The sequence below is a fragment of the Primulina tabacum genome, chromosome 13 (assembly GCF_025594145.1).
Source record: "Primulina tabacum isolate GXHZ01 chromosome 13, ASM2559414v2, whole genome shotgun sequence".
Taxonomy (NCBI): domain Eukaryota; kingdom Viridiplantae; phylum Streptophyta; class Magnoliopsida; order Lamiales; family Gesneriaceae; genus Primulina; species Primulina tabacum.
Genome location: NC_134562.1, coordinates 2,519,180 through 2,536,817, shown reverse-complemented (window position 1 = coordinate 2,536,817; position 17,638 = coordinate 2,519,180). Strand labels below are relative to the sequence as shown.

Genomic DNA, 17,638 nt, shown 5'->3' with positions numbered 1-17,638 from the left:
CCCCTCCGGCGCCCTTTCATGTGGTTGTTTCCTTGTTTGCAGATTTCCTCGGCTGTCCAAGGAAAAAAGCTTTTGATCCAAGCATCTTGCTCTTATTTCCCTCATCATACTAATAGCAGATCCGGTGGAGCACCCGATCCGGCTGACTCATTTCATCCGGATCGCATCAATCACGTTTAATCGTGTTTTCATCCCATTGCTTTGAGTTATTTGAGTCAATTGTTCAAAAATTTCTTACATACTCACTTCGTACTCAATTGAAATCTAACTAAAATATTTTTTTGTTTGATCTGCGCGAAGCAGACGCTTGTAGAACTGCAAGAACATCTATAAATTACGAAAATTTACTTCTACTTGTATAAACTGAATATCTTTTGTTTTGTAGGCATTGAATTGCATCAAAAGGTTCAAATGCTGACATGTTTCCAAAATAAAATATATAAGTTGTATGACTATTTGAATATAAATTTTGTTTATACAATACAAGAAAAAAGAAAACATAATATCTTACAATTATTTTTTTCTCACTCATTCAAAAAAAGTACGTATTTTGTACACTTTTGTAACTTTCCATCTTTTTCTATCACCAAATTGTTGTTTCTCTCAATAAAAGTGGCGATCTTAAATGATATTCACGGGAAATTTAGGGTCCGGTTCCAGCAAGTGTCACTAGTCCAGACGCAGGTTTTGAAATTACTCTGAGCCTGAAATCACAAAGAAGATCGTTAGGAGGGGTCCAGGAGGGTGTCCTGGCGTAGCCCCTCCGACGCTCAAGTCAGAGACTGAGGATATATGGGGGGAGCAGCTAAGGGTGCTGCTGAAAACAATATAGTGAATAAATAATCATACGCTCAAACCTGGTATTTATAGGAGAATACCTGGGCCCTTGATGAGCTTGTTTTTCACTTGGGCCAGGGATGGGCCATGGATAATAGGGCCCTTGATGGGCCTGTTTTCCATGGGGTATCACCAGTCTCCCCCTCCCAAGTCGAACTGAATCGCAGGTTCAAAGTTCGATTAGTTTTGTTGTCCTTGGTTTATCGACGATGAGGACGTACCGTACTAGAAAAATCTATTTTGTTTGCCATTAACGAACGATGTTCAACGCTACGAAAATTACGGGGATCGACCTGCCCGGTTAGGTCTATTCCCGTAATTTTCGCAGCGCTGAACATCAGATCGACCTGCCCGGTCAGGTCGTGGGGGTGTGGGGGCAACGCCCCCATAAGATTTTCATAAACAAGTACTCGAAAGGGTGAGGCCGTGCATTTTTCCTGCCGTTCGCCAGTCTCCAAAGATTTGGAAACAAATCAAATCGTAATCCTGCTCTGAAAGGAAAAGATATCAAATAAAATCGCAATCTTAGTAAGATTTGGGCTCCCCCTATAAATATAGGCTCCTTCCCCACTTCATTCTCACTTCACCCCTACATAATTTTCTCTTCAATTCATTCGTCAGCTTTTCCCCGCACACAATTCACTTGTGCGTTGACACTAGCGCCACATCCCAACCACCCCGCCGTCACCTTCGCCTATAGCTCCGGGCGCCGCCTCGCCCCCAGCAGCCTAGCTCTCGCCCTGCCCCTCCTTCTCCTCGCCGCGCGCGCCCTAGCCCTCCGCGCGCCGCCTCGCCCACAGTTGTCTCTTGCCTCTCTGCCCCGCACGGCGCGCTGCCCATAGCGCCTCGCCCTTCTGCCAAGCTCGCCCCTCGCCTCGCAGCCCAGCTCGCCCCTCGCCCCTCTGCCCAGCTCGCCCCTTGCCCCACAGCCCCGCACGGCGCGCTGTCCCTCGTGCCTCGCCCCTCTGCCTAGCTCGCCCCTCTGCCTAGCTCGCCCCTCTCCCCACAGCCCCGCACGGCGTGCTGCCTCTCGTGCCTTGCCCCTCGCCCCTCTGCCCGGCTCGCCCCTCGCCCCTCGGCCCAGCTCGCCCTTCGCCCCTTCCCCCACAGCCCAGCACGGCGCGCTGCCCATCGCGCCTCGCCCATTTGCCCAGCTCGCCCCTCACCCCACAGCCCATCTGCTCGCCTCGCTGCCCATGCCCCGCTCGCCGCGCGCCCATACCTGCCGCTCGCCTTGGCCCAGCCGAGCGCGCCCACAGCACGATCTCCCGATCCCCTCCGCACGCTCGCCCGAGCCCCTCCGCACGCTCGCCTAGCCCCAGCCGAGCGCTCGCACTCCTGCCTCGGGTTCCTCACTTGTTCGTTCTTGCGGTCCTGTCCTTTGAGTATTTTTCCACGTCTTACTCGGGTCAGTTCTCTCCTTTACCTGTTTGATTACCCTTAATACTTATGTCTTCATCTGATTCCGAGTTTAATTCTTCGAGTGGCCCCGAGAGGTTTAGCGAGTCCAGCGAGTCTAGCAGGTCTAGCGAGTCTAGCCAGAGTAGGGCCTCCCTAGCTGACCCTGAATTTACCCTCGGTTCTCACGAGGAGGAAGTCACCACTCATAGCCGTCCTGGTAAGGAAGTGCGCCATGTGAGCCAACAAATGAACATATCTGAAGCAGACAATTTATGATACGGTCACTTGTCATCCCACATCCCTCCTGGTAGCGAATCAAAACTTAGAACTTTGTGGCACATTCCTCTATCCCATCAGATCATCATTCCTACCGCTAAGGACCGAACCTACCTAGCTCCCAAGGGCTGCTACACCTTCTTTCAGCACCACCTTGATGCCGGTCTCTGTTTTACCCTGTGCAATTTCTTCCAAGAATTGAGCAAATACTATCAGGTACATCTATGTCTGCTCACTCCCAATGCTCTTCGCTTGATAAGCTGTTTTGCTGTGCTATTCCGGGCCTTAGACCTCCATTTGAATTGCACCACTTTCTCCTACTTCTTTGTTCTGTCCAGATCAAAAGAAGGACCTTTTTATGTGACTTGTCGATCTAGCCATAAGCTTTTTGACGGGGCTCCCAGTCATGTGAAGGATTGGAAAAAATATTACTTCTTTATCCAGCCTCCTAAGGAATTGACCTGTTTCACGGATTGGTACCTTATTTTCACCAAGCCCGACCTTTCCAAGAGTTACAAGAAAGATAAGGAGTATCTGGAGATAATGAGTGTATTAGGAGATCGATGCTTTAGCATTCCCCAACTTCTATCTGAAGATCTCTTGTGCCATGCCGGGTTAAGTCCCGCGAAAATTAAACTGAAAGAGGACGCTGGTAGATATTATTATCTCTTCACTCTTTCTATTTCTCTTTTGCTTATTGTGTTCTTTGACGATATTCTCATTCGGTTCATTGTTTTTATTTGTAGGTGCTAGAGTCATGAATGCCGCACTGCAACGTGAGATTGCAAAAAAGAAAGTTGGGAGTTCATCCTCTGTCCCACAGAAATCAGTCGTTCCAGCAGTCACGACGGGCACAAAGGAAGATTGTAATGCTGCTGAGAAGAAGAAAACATGTTCTTGCTCTACTACTGCGAAGAGGCCTGCTAGCTCCCCTACTGCTGCGAAGAAGAAGGCAGGCTCATCCTCCTCCGCCCCAAAGCGAGCCTCCTCTCCACCTCCTCCAGCTGGTAAGAAGAAGGCGTCCATTGATCCTAGCCAGTCAGTCCCGCATCCTGGTAAGCGCAAGATTTCTGAGATCTCAGTTGTGTCGGTCTCTTCTCCAGATGGGTCAGGGTCGGATGTGGGGCCTCCCCTTGAATCAAGGGTACATCCTCTATACACATCAGATACGGCCATCGTGGGGCGGGGTCCTACTCTGCTGGCTCAGAAGATAATGTATCAGCTTCCTTCTGACGCGGATGAAGAGTTCATTAATTCACTGGAGTGGTCTGACCTCACTCGCCGGACATGCAGCAGCATCACTGAGGTATATTTTTCCTTCTAGTCTCTAGATTGATGTCCAATACATGTATGATTTTCTTGTCATCCTTTACTCTTGTCTACTTATCCATGGCATGATGTACATAGGGGAGTTAATAGAGCGTGCCAACGCCGCTCGATCTACTGCCTGCCAAGACTTGCGCGAGGGCATGGCTCTTCGTGAACAGCTCCAGGCTACCATCAATGAGATGAAAGCGACACATGCTAAGGAGTTCTCGGAGTCCCAAGCTCGAGGTGACGAGCTTCTAAAGGAAAAACAAGAGCTTCTGAAAGAGAAACACGAGCTTCAGCGACTGACAGGGGATAGTGTGAGGGAGAACCAGAGGCTGAAGAAAGAGTTAAAGACTGCTCATGCTGAGGCAGCACAAATCCATAGGGACCTCAAGGACGCCAAGGCGCAACACGCTTCCGAAGCCTCTTCATTCAAGGAAGAATTCTTCAAGTCTGAGGAGTTCAACGATATCTGCGCTCCTAAAGCTTATTATTTCCTGGAGGTGGGTTTCGAGGGTGCGGTCGGCCTCTTCAAGGCTCAGGGCTATCCTCCGCCAGGCGCCCCTACTGACTTCATTGACATTGAGGCTTTCGTAGCGAGTCTCCCCCCGATTCTTAGACCGTTACTTTTGTTATTTTTTTATTTCTGTAGACATTGTATGCCTTCGGGCCATATTCTGTTACTTTCTGCACTGCTTTACTTTCCATAGTACTATGCGACTTTTGCGATGTTTACATTTGGTTACTTTTTTTTGCACGCTTTTGGCATGTACGAACTCGCTTTACGCAACATTGAGTATTTTTCATTTGAATTTATGGCTTCTTCGGAGTTTGTATATGATATTATTAACCTGCTAGGGCAAATAAAATCCCCACCCTCTAACTCCTCTACTAGGTGATACTTTAGAAGGAAAATAAAAATTCCACATCCCCACCCTCCAACTCCTCTGCTAGGTGATACCTTAGCAGAAAAATAAAAATTCAACACTCCCGCACTCTAACTCCTCTGCTAGGTGATACCTTAGCAGGAAAATAAAAATTCCACACTCCCACCCTCTAACTCCTCTGCTAGGTGATACCTTAACAGGAAAATAAAATTTCAACATCCTCACCCTCTAACTCCTCTGCTAGGTGATACCTTAGCAGGAAAATAAAAATTCCACATCCCCACCCTCTAACTCCTCTGCTAGGTGATACCTTAGCAGAAAAACAAAAATTCAACACTCCCGCCCTCTAACTCCTCTGCTAGGTGATACCTTAGTAGGAAAATAAAAATTCCACACTCCCACCCTCTAACTCCTCTGCTAGGTGATACCTTAGCAGGAAAATTTAATTTTTCACGCTGCTCCTCTACTAGGCGATGCCTTAGTAGGAAAATAAAATTTCTCCGCGCCCCAACTCGGCTCAACTACTAGGCGATGCCTTAGTAGGAAAATAAAAATTTTTTCTCTTCTTCCAAACTCTGCTCCTCTACTAGGCGATGCCTTAGTAGGAAAATAAAAATTTTTTCTCTTCTTCCAAACTCTGCTCCTCTACTAGGCGATGCCTTAGTAGTAAAATAAAATTTCTTCCCGCTCCAACTCTACTCCTCTACTAGGCACAGCCTAAGTAGGAAAATAAAATTCTTCTCCGCCCCAACTCTGCTTCTCTACTAGGCACAACCTAAGTAGGAAAATAAAAATTTTTTTCCGCCCCAACTCTACTCCTCTACCAGGCGATGCCTTTGTAGGAAAATAAAATTTTTTCTCTTCTTCCAAACTCTGCTCCTCTACTAAGCGATGCCTTAGTAGGAAAATAAAATTTCTCCCCGCTCTAACTCTGCTCCTCTACTAGGCACAGCCTAAAATTTTTCTCCGCCCCAACTCTGCTCCTCTACTAGGCACAGCCTAAGTAGGAAAATAAAATTTCTCCGCGCCCCAACTCTGCTCCTCTACTAGGCACAACCTAAGTAGGAAAATAAAATTTTTCTCCGCCCCAACTCTGCTCCTCTACTAGGCACAACCTAAGTAGAAAAATAAAATTTATCCGCGCCCCAACTCTGCTCCTCTACTAGGCACAGCCTAAGTAGGAAAATAAAATTTTTCTCCGCCCTTACTCTGCTCCTCTACTAGGCACAGCCTAAGTAGGAAAATAAAAATTTTTTCTCTTCTTCCAATATAAAAACATTCAGGAATTAAAGAGAAGAACATAATTTTATTGAATGCCAAATGATTACATAGGAAAATTCGAAATGAAATACATCAGCAATCAAATCAAGGATAATATTTTCTAAGATGATAAGCGTTCCAGGGCCTCTTCAATGCCTTGCCTTGCGCATTCTCCAAATAATAGGTTCCAGAGCTCAGCCTTTCAATAACTTTGAAGGGACCCTCCCACTTTGGGTCCAATTTTCCTCTCTGCTCTTCTTGCAACTTCTTCAGGACCAAGTCACCTACCTGGAAGTTCTTCTGAATGACTCTCCGATTATAAAACTGTGCAATACGGGTTTTATAAGCTTCCATGTGAATTCTGGCAACCTCTCTCTTTTCTTCCAAAAGATCAAGGTCAGTAGCGCGTCTCGCATCATTGTCTTCGTCATAAAACATTACTCTTGCCGATTCCAACCCAATCTAAGCCGGGAGCACTGCCTCATTACCGTAGATCAAACTGAAAGGAGTTTCTTTGGTTTCTTCCCTCAGAGTAGTTCGGTATGCCCATAAGACACTTGGTAGCTCATCCACCCAATTGCCCTTAGCTTTGCCAAGTCAAACCTTTAGACCCTGCACCAGTGTCCGATTAGTCACCTCTACCTGACCATTACTCTGTGGGTAAGCTACAGAGGTAAAGACTTGTTGGATCTTCATCTTTTTACACCAAGCTTGGATCCTGGCCCCTTGGAACTGTCTCCCATTATCGGATATCAGTTTCCTAGGTACTCCGTATCTGCATTCTATACTCTTCCACAAGAACTTCAGGACGTCATTCTCAGGTATTCTGGCTAGAAGCTCTGCTTCCATCCATTTTGAAAAATAGTCAACTGCTACCAATAGGAACTTCTTCTGAGCAGGAGCTATAGAAAAACGCCCCACAATATCTATTCCCCACTGGTCAAAAGGACAGGCGGCCGTGACAGCCTTCATTGCCGCGGCCGGTCGGTGATGTAACCGGGCATGGCGTTTACAACTATCACAAGACATCACTAACTCTTGAGCATCACGCAGCACGGAGGGCCAAGAATAACCGGCGAGCAGCACCTTCCTTGCCAACGCATAAGCCCCTAAATGATTTCCACAACATCCCTCGTGAACTTCTCGGAGCACATAATCAGCCTCTTGATAACTCAAGCACCGAAGAAGCGGCCCTGAATAAGACGTTCTATATAAAACTTCTCCGATCATCACATAACGCGAAAACCTGGTCTTCAACTTACAAGCTTCGCGAGGGTTATCAGGAAGCTTTCCCTCTTTCAAGTAATCAACTATGCCAGTCCTCCAATCCTCCTCCTCCTGTTCAACTGCGGGTGAACTCGTGTGAGGTGTGAGTTCAACTTGAAATACCACATCTCTAGTCTTCCAACTTCCCATTGTTCCAGCCATTTTGGCTAGAGTGTCTGCCTTTTCATTTTCTTTCTGGGAATCTGTTCAAATGTAATCTCTGCGAATTTCTCTCTGACTCTGTCCACTTCTCGAGCATACTCAATAAAATTCTCATCTTTCACATCATACATCCCCTTCATCTGTTGTGCTACCAACTGTGAGTCAGAAAAAATAAGTACCCGGGTAGCTCCCACATTTCTGGCTGCTCGCAGTCCTGCCAACACAGCCTCATACTCTGCCTCATTGTTGGATGCTCGAAAATCCAATCTTACAGCCAACTTCACTTCCTCTCCAGCCGGTGAAATCAATACTACTGCCACCCCACTTCCATCCTTCGACGAGGAACCATCCACATACACCTTCCAAGGGTCTTCATTCTCCTGAAGCATGGTCTCAGCCAGAAAATCGGCTAAGGCTTGTGCTTTGATAGCTGTTCTAGGCTCATACTGGGATGTCATACTCTCCCAGCTCAGTAGTCCATTTTACCAAATGGCCAGACATATCGGAATGAGTGAGGATTCTGCCCAATGGACTGTTAGTTAGCACCACAATTGGATGAGCTAGGAAATAGGGCCTCAAGCGCCTCGTTGTCATCAACAAAGCCAAAGCCAATTTTTCCAACCCTGAATACCTGATTTCTGCCCCTTTGAGTGCATGCAAAACGTAGTAAATCGGCTGCTGAACTGATCCTTCTGACTTGACTAGGACCGAACTCACAGCTCCTTCAGTGGCAAATAAATATACCCACAAAGGCTCACCTGCTGCCGGTTTGGCCAGGACAGGAAGCTCAGCAAGATACTCCTTCAACTCGGTGAAAGCCTTCTCGCAATCTGGACCCCATTCAAATTTTTTTGCCTTGCGCAAGGTCTGGAAGAATGGTAAACTTCTGTGAGCGGAAATCGAGATAAAACGTGCCAGAGCAGCGATCCTCCCTGTCAACTGTTGAACATCTTTGGGTCCCCGAGGAGAGACCATATCTTCGATAGCTTGGAATATCTCGGGGTTGGCCTCGATCCCTCTTTCTGTGACCATATAACACAAAAACTTTCCACTCCTCACTCCGAAGATACACTTCTGAGGATTCAACTTCAGCCCGTAGGATTTGAGGGTCGCAAAGGTTTCCACCAAATCAGGTACAAGCTGGGATGAGTCTTTTGATTTTACCATGATGTCGTCCACATACAGTTCGACATTCCTTCCCATCTGCTCAGAAAATACCCTATCCATCAGTCTTTGATACGTGGCTCCGGCATTTTTGAGTCCGAAAGGGCATGACCACGTAGCAGAAAGTTCCTTCAGAGGTAATGAAACTCACTTTATTTTGGTCCTCCACGGCCAAGGGGATTTGGTGGTATCCCTGATAAGCATCCAACATACACAAATATTGATGTCTCGCTGTGGAGTCCACCAACTGATCTATCCGAGGCAGAGGATAACAATCTTTAGGGCATGCCTTATTGAGGTCTCTGAAATCCACACACATCCTCCATTTCCCTGAACTTTTCGGAACAAGAACCACATTCGAGAGCCAAGTAGGAAACTGCACCTCTCGAATGTGCCCAGCATTGAGCAACTCCCTCACTTCTTTTTTTATAACTATATCTTTCTCAGGCCCGAAATGTCTCTTCTTCTGCTTTATGGGACGAGAATTCGGTAAGATGTTCAATCGGTGCTCTGCTACATCTGGGCTCGTCCCTGTGAGCTCTTGGGCTGACCAAGCGAATCCGTTGAGATTAGCTTGTAAACAAATAGTGAGTTCCTCCCTGACTTTTGGGTCAAGGTCAGGGCCTATTCTAAGGGTCTTCTCATCGGGCCCCAATGTCACAATCTCCGACTTTTCATCCATCACCTCATGAACCTCCCTCACTACCACGGGCACCCCGCTTCGCCCCCTTCTAATCATATTGACCTCCACACGAGCCCTCTTCCCCTCTTTTTCACTATTCCTTCATAACATCGTCGTACAACTTTCTGGTCTCCACATAAGACTCCCACCTCCTTTCCCACAGGAAATTTCAACTTCTGAGATACGTGGAAGCTACGGCTCTGAAATCCTTTAAGGCTGGCCGCCCCAGGATTCCATTATACAATGAGGGGGTATCCACCACGGTAAATGTTATCATCTTTGTTACCCGCCGAGAGTCACGTCCCAAAGATAGGGGAAGAGTAATCTGACCCAGCGGCGGAATGGCATGGCCCGCGAACCCATATAGAGGAGTGGAGACTGGATCAAACTCAAATCCTTCCACCTTCATCTGATCCAACGTGCTCTTAAACAATATATTTACAAAGCTCCCATTATCAATGAAGATCCTTGTCACATCGTAGTTGGCAATGGTGGCCGTCACCACCAAGGCATCGTTATGAGGAGCCACGATGCCTCGAAGGTCTTCCGGCCCGAAGCTGATGACAGGATCTTGGGGTAAGTCTGCACCCCTGGATATCTCAAAATTCTCCAACCTCCTTCCGTGCGCTTTCCGGGCTCGCCCAGAGTCTCCATCAGTAGCACCCCCCGAGATCATGTGAATCATTCCTCTCGTGGGTTGGTTATCTTCATCTGCTCTCCTCCTCGGTTGGACAGGTTCCCGAGGAGCATCCTGACCACGCCCTTCTCTTCTCGGCTCTCCGACCCTCTGGTTGATCCAAGGAGGACCTCGACCCCGCTTAGGAGACGGGCGAGGTTTTGGTCGATCCCCGGATGAGGATCCCTCTCGTCTTTCTATCGGAGGCATCCTAACTCCGCCCTCCGCTCTCTGCGACTTCTCCCACCTTCCCTCTGGCTCCCTTACCTCCATCACTTTATCACGATTCCTATTGAGAGGAACATGTGACGAGAATTGTCCTTTACTTCTAGTTCTGTCCTCCTCTCTTTCCCCCGCACCTCTCTTCCTTCCCCTTTCTCCACTCCATCAACTCTACTTCCTCCGGGCCGGTTCTCCATCCTTCTGTACCGTTGGGCATCCTCCAAGTTTACATACTTCTCAGCTCGAGCCAACAGATCATCATAGCTCGACGGAGGCTTCTTGACCAGCGACTTAAAAAACTCCCCTCCTCTCAGGCCTTGGGTGAAAGCACTTATCATGATGTCCGGAGTAGCCACTGGTATCTCCAGCGCTGCATTGTTAAAACGCTGGACAAATTCTCGCAAAGTCTCAGACTCTTGCTGTTTCATCACGAACAGACTCAAATAATTTTTCTGATGTCTCTTGCTACTGGCGAACCGGTGCAAGAAAGTGACTAAAAAGTCCTCAAAAGAACATATGGAGTTAGGCTGCAAGGTGTTAGACCACTGCTGGGCTGACCTCACCAACGTGCCCAAGAACACCCGGCATTTCACTCCATCTGTATACTGATGCAACAAAGCCGCATTCTCAAATCTCCCCAAATGCTCTTCGGGGTCGGAATGTCCATCATATTCTCCAACATTCGGTTGTCGGAAACTCGGGGGAAGTCCTTCTTCCAGAATGGCAAGCGAAAAATGACTTCCTTTCTTGGGGGCCGGCGCTCTGCTTCCCACCTGTTGTCTCAACATTCGTATTTCCTTCCACATCTCTCCAATCTCTGCATTCCCTTCGCTTGGGAGGGGCTGTGTCTCTTCCATCCTGCTCTGCTGTCCCTCAACATTTTCCTCTCGCTCCTGGAGAGTGGCTTGCTCCTCGGCGAACATAGATTCTTGGTTCCTTTTCATGGCTTCATCTACTGTCCGAGTGATGAATTGGCCCAACTGCTCCAGGGTCAAGTTCCAAACATTTTCATTAGGACGAGGTTGCTCGACCCTGGTCTCTTGACGAGGTTGTTCTGTTCTCGCCTCTTGATGGGGTTGTTCCTGCCTTGCCTCAGCATGAGACTGTTCGGGTCCCCTCTGAGGACGCGATGACGCTGAGTTAACTCTTCTACTCCCTCTCCTTCCTACCATCTCTACGTCTCAACTCAAATTTTCCCACAGACGGCGCCAAGTGATACTCACGGGAAATTTAGGGTCTAGTTCCAGCAAGTGTCACTAGTCCAGACGCAGGTTTTGAAATTACCCTGAGCCTGAAATCACAAAGAAGATCAGTTAGGAGGGGGCCAGGAGGGTGTCCTAGCGTAGCCCCTCCGACGCTCAAGTCAGAGACTGAGGATATATGGGGGGAGCAGCTAAGGGTGCTGCTGAAAACAATATAGTGAATGAATAATCATACGCTCAAACCTGATATTTATAGGAGAATACCTGAGCCCTTGATGGGCTTGTTTTCCACTTGGGCCAGGGATGGGCCAAGGATAATAGGGCCCTTGATGGGCTTGTCTTCCATGGGGTATCATTAAATATAGTTCAAAACCCCTTGATTGGCTTGTCTTCCATGGGGTATCATTAAATATAGTTCAAAACCATGTGCAAAGTCAATTCAGGATTCCATTCTGAACAAGGGAATAAAATTGCAACTTTTTGCATAAATTTTGAATATCACTTTAATTCAGGAATTAACCAAAATTCCAGTCATTACTAATTTAGTCGTAATAATATGGAAATACTACCAATAAACCCACAATGGGATAAAATTGATATTGTATGAATGGAAATATAACATAAAAAAATTCACAACATAATCACCAATTTATCAAAATATAGTACATGCAGGTTAATTAGAGCAAAATCATGAAATTACCCGGTGGAGAGAATATGGGTTTGGGAGAGAACACAGTGAGAGCCGTACTCCACTTACGTTGGGATCGGATCTGGTAACATCTCAGTTGCTCCACGAGCTTCAGCCGAGTTATCATTGAGTTGATCCACCTAACCAGATCTCAATCTCTGCAACCTGCCACAATCTGCATAAAAAATCAAGATCTTTTGGACGTAGGGTGCAAATTAATAATTAAAATAGAGCAAGTCATATCATAGTTTTACGATGTTCAACATCCAATCCTTCTTCACAAAATCTTGATGGGAGACTGAATACAACTCCAAATTCTGAAATAAATACTACTTACTATTTCTACAATTCTATTATATTGTATGATGCATAATACAATCTATGCACTGGCTTCCTGAGAACCGCACACTCGGTCCTTGAATTCAAAGAGGATGCATTTTACTTGAAAAGGGTAAGACGGAAAAGGAATCGGAAGAAGAAATTATCATGGAAGCTACAACGGAATTGAAAGTGGGGACGTGGAAGTAGAGAAGTTTTCCTAGCGCACAAATGGAAGGAAGAAGGTATAATATCATGTTGGAGTATCATTATATCGCACTCAAAGTGCAACGGAAGTTTTAAAATTTTATTTCGACGTTCGAAACGTTCAGTAGATGTCGTATGAATTTAAACTATCCATAGGGTATATAGAATTGTTACTTTTTACGTTTTCAACATTGGCTCCATACTACTTCGAATTTTAAAAGAAGATAATGCTTCTTATATATATATATATATATATATATATATCACTTCGAATGGGTCTCCTTCATTTGATCGTCAAATTAAATTCACGATCAGGACATCGTTCCTTTTTTGGATCGCACGAGAGTTCTGAAACAATTTCTGCTTTGAGACTAGGACGACATAATTTTAGAAATCTGGAGACGATGCGACGACAATGGGCCGGCGAAGATGGAAAGGCGCTTCAGCCGAATTTTTTTTGAAAAAACAACTGTGTTGGCCGAAATTTTGAGAAGAATGAGAGGAAAAATTTTATTGTGTTGTGTATTGTGTTATGTCTGTTGTTATCAACCTTTGATAACATATTTATTAAATTACACAAGTCTTATGTTACTAAGATTCCTAATCATAGTGTCCTTAGTACTCTTAATTTTTATTAATTAAATTCTCGTGTAATCATATAATGTATTAATTAACTTTTGATAACGCGTGATATATTAGTATACACATCTTTTTATATCCAGTTGCAGTTCGGGGAGTGGTTCGATATGCCCAGAGAACACTGGGTATCTCTTCCACCCAATATTTCCCACGCCTTGCAATTTGACTTTTAGAGCTTGCACAATTACCCGATTAGTGACTTCCCTCATCCCATTAGCTTGTGGATAGGCTACTGAGGTGAAAGACTGAACAATCTTCATTTCTTTGCATCAGGCCATAATTCTTCGCCCTTGGAATTGTCGGTCATTATACGATATCAAGTTCCTGGGTATCCCAAACCCGCAAACTATATATGTTTTTTCATAAAAATTTTAATACCTCATCTTCAGTAATCCTGGTCAGGGGCTCGACTTATACCCATTTGGAAAAGTAGTCCACGACCACTAGAAGGGATTTTTTTTAAGCTCAGGCTACTAGGAAAGCCCCACAATATCCAGGCCCCATTGATCGAAAGGTCAGTATGCTCAAACAGGTTGCAAAGGTGAAGTTGGTATTTGGCAAAAATTACCATGACGTTGAATTCTTTGCAAGACTGAACAACTTCCCGTGCATCTGTACTCATAGTAGGCCACCAGAATCAGACCAATAGTGCTTTTCGGGTAAGTGCTATAGTCCCGAGATGATCCCCGCAGCATCCTTCATGAATTTCATTTAACCCATACTGAGCTTCTTCTCCGTCCAAACATTTGAGCAAAGGGTCATGGAATGATTGCCTATATAATTCTTCCTTAAGGACACTGAATCGAAAACACTACTTCTTGATTTTATGGGCTTGTTGAATGTCTCTTGGCAACTGGCCTTTTGATATGAACTAGAGCAGGGATGTTTTCCACGAACTTTCCTAGCAAGTTGTTGGACTGGTATCTATGGTCTACACCAGCTTGGTGTGATGAATGACATCTCTACCGTCTTCTCTTGCCAAGGATGACGCCATTTTGGCCAGCGCATCAGCTTCAACATTTTCTTATCTTGGGATTTTTTCTGCACTCCAATCAGTGAAACTTTCCGACAACTCTTGAATGACTTTCAAATACTCCTTTACTCTCCCTTCTCGGACATCATAAGAGCTTTGAACTGCTGAATGACTGTTTGAGGATTTGAGTATAGAATGATTTCGATGGCTCCAGCTTCTTGAGCGGCTTTCATCCCGATCACCACTAATTCATATTCAGCTTCATTATTTGAAGCCCGAAAATCCAATCTCACAGCTAATTTTATTTTTCTCCCGTGGGGGAAACTAGAACAACTCCTACCCCAATACCTTCTTTATCGGTAGCACAGTCAACAAACACTCTCTAGATTTCTTCTTGCCCGGGCTGTATCATTTCAATTAGAAAATCTAACAAATCTTCTAATCTAACAAATCCTGAGCTTTTATTGCAGTCTTTGGTTGGTAAGTGATATCATACTCCCGCTCTATTAATCATTTTACCAGCCTCCCCGAGATACTCGGTTTGGTCATGATATTTCTCAGTGAACGATTGGTGAGGAAATAGATAGGATGAGACAAGAAATAGAGTCTATATTTTCTCGCGATTTGACCAATGTGAAGGCTATTTTTTTCCAGTTTTGTGTACCTCAACTCGGGGCCTCTGAGGGCATGACTTACATAATACACCGTCTTCTAAGCAGTGTCCTCTTCTGGGATAGCGCACTTAGTGGCAGACAAATATGCCATCAATTTTTCTCTCGGTTCGGGCTTAATCAAGATAGGAAATCCGGCTAAATGGCTTTTTAGATCTTGAAAGGCTTGTTCTGTTTTATCATCCCATCCGAATCTCTGTGCCTTCTAAAGTATCTGAAATAAGGGATTTCTCCGATGTGCTGACCTTGATATAAAGCGGGACAAGGCTGCAATCCGGCCTGTCAGCTTTTGCACATCCTTGTTGGTTCTAGGGGAAACCATTTCTAAAATAGCCTTTGCCTTCTCTGGGTTAACTTTAATTCCTCTCTCAGTCACTGTGAAATCCAAAAACCTTTATCTTTTGACCCCAAAAGTGCACTTTAGCAGATTTAGCTTGACCCCATACTTTCTGAGAGTGGAGAAAGTTTCTTCTAGATCTGATATGAAGCCTGACATTTCCCTGGATTTGATCAAAATGTAATTCACATATACCTCCACGTTTATTCCGACTTGTTTTTCAAAAAAAAAAATTCCATCAATCGTTGGTAAGTGGCCCATGCATTCTTCAGACCAAAAAGCATTCATGTATAACAAAATTTTCCATCAGAGGTTATAGAACTAAACTTGTCTCGATCTTCCCGGTTCAGGGAGATCTGATGATATCCCTGATAGGCATCCATTAACACAGTAACTCATATCCAGATGTGGAATTAACCAGCTGATCGATCCGGAGCAAGGGATAATAATATTTGGGACAAGCTTTGTTTAGATCCCTGAAATCCACACACATCCTCCATTTCTTTGTGGCTTTTTGGGCTAGAACCAAATTTGAAAACCAAGTCGGGAATTGGACTTCCCGGACTTGGCCAGCTTTCAGGAGCTCCCCCAGTTGTTCTATTATTACCCTGTCTTTTTCTGGTCCGAAATGTCTCTTCTTCTGCACAACTGGCCGAGAGTTTTGAAGTGTGTTTAGTTTGTGTTCCATTACATAGGCATAGGCTGAGATCCCAGTTAACTCTATAGGGGACAGGCGAAGATATCCACATTTTGCCGCAAACAGACTATTAATTGAGCCTACGTAGATGACTCCAGATCCCGGGCAACTCTGGTACTTTTCTCGGGATCTCGTGGGATTAAGATAATCTGTTCTTGTTCTTTCCCCACCATCGTCTACACTTCTTCTAAAGAATGCACTTCTCCACCATTTCCTATCCTCTCTCCGTACCCACCCTTCTCGCCCTCTTATTCTCTACTCTAACAGTTTCAATGTAACTTCTTCAAGAGGGATGATCTACCCAGACTTTCCTTACTCTTCTTTTCACTAGAAACTTGATTTTCTGATGATAAATGGAGGAGACGGCCTTAAAAAGAATTCATGGCCGGTCTTACCAATATGACATTGTACGAGGAAGGTGTGCTGATCACCGTGAATGTGGTCATTATTGATTTCCTGATGTCTCTGAAACCTATCGTCAAGGGGAATACAATCTCCCCCTAAGGATGTACTGTATGGCCTGCAAATCCAAATAGAACAGTCTCTACAGGCTTGAGTTGATAATCTTTCAAATCCATTTGGTCCAGCGCTCATTGGAATATGACATTGACAAAATTTCCCAAGTCCACAGACATTCACCTTATATCATAATTTGCAAATTTGGCTTGGATGACCAAGGCATCATTGTGAGGTAGGATGACTCCTTTTAAATCTTGGGGCCCGAAACTGATGATTGGCTCTTCCTCTTTCCCCTGGCTATTCATATTCAAGACTTCTCGGTGGATCCAAGCTTTCCGGGCTTGTTTGGAATCTCTATAAGTATATCCTTTGGAGATCATTTTAATTACTACCAAGTTTGGGGATGTTCTCCGGGCCTTCCCATCTCGAGCTCTTTCTAACGTGGTAGATCTGAAGTGACTGCCCTGTAAAATTTTAGAATTTTGGGCTATGGTGGATGGTACTGCCCCCAGATTCTTGGGACCCATGGGAGTCTTCTCGCTTTCTTCTTTACCGAATAAATTTTGATAGGATCTCCTGGGGATGATTTTTCATTAACTGTTTGCACTCGCTGGTATCATGAAAAAATTCTTAATTAAGTGTACAAAACTTTAAAGCTGGCCTGAGAGCTGGTTGCCTTATCCTCACAAATGTTCAGAACTTGGTCCTTTGATCTTTTTAAGGGAGCGTAATTAGAGAAACGCCCCAGAGGTTTCTCTCTTCGGACCCGCTCCTCTACCCTTCTTGGTTGGTTGCTTATTTCTTTTCTAATAGCCTCCTTCTTCTTATCATAAGCTTTCTCCATATTGATGTATTTCTCTGCCCAAGACAGTAAAACTTTGAAAACTTTCGGGTAGCTTCTTTACCAGGTACCGGAAGAAGTCTCCCTCCTGGAGCCCCTGTGTGAACGCCATGGTCTTAGTTTCTGGGACACAGGAAGGTACCTCCAATGCTGTTTTATTGAACTTGCGGATGTAAGCTCTCAATGATTCTTCTCTACTTTTCTTGATTTCGAACAGGCTAAAACATTCTTCTTGTAATTTTTGCTGCTACTGAAGTGATGTAAAAAGATACTTTTGAAGTCCTCGAAATTTTGTATACTCCGAAGATCTAGCTTCTCGAAGCTGAATCTACCAACGTAGTTAAGAAAGTTTTGCACTTGATTTCATCGCCATAACAATGCAACATGACCATATTTTCAAAACGAGTTAAGTGCTCTTCATGGTCCGAGTTTTCGTCATGCTCTCTAATGTTTGCTGATTTA

The 17,638-nt window shown here is 45.0% G+C and overlaps 1 protein-coding gene across 1 annotated transcript; it reads right to left on the bottom strand.

Annotated features, from left to right (window-relative positions):
* Positions 1-7,405: 7,405 nt before the first annotated feature.
* On the bottom strand, positions 7,406-11,088 carry LOC142521778 (uncharacterized). The gene is made up of 6 exons (XM_075624967.1): positions 10,703-11,088; positions 10,003-10,211; positions 9,432-9,894; positions 8,716-9,346; positions 7,887-8,603; positions 7,406-7,780 (listed from the first exon to the last, which is right to left on the bottom strand). Exons 1-6 carry the CDS (start codon positions 11,086-11,088, stop codon positions 7,406-7,408), a joined length of 2,781 nt encoding a protein of 926 aa, XP_075481082.1.
* Positions 11,089-17,638: the final 6,550 nt, after the last annotated feature.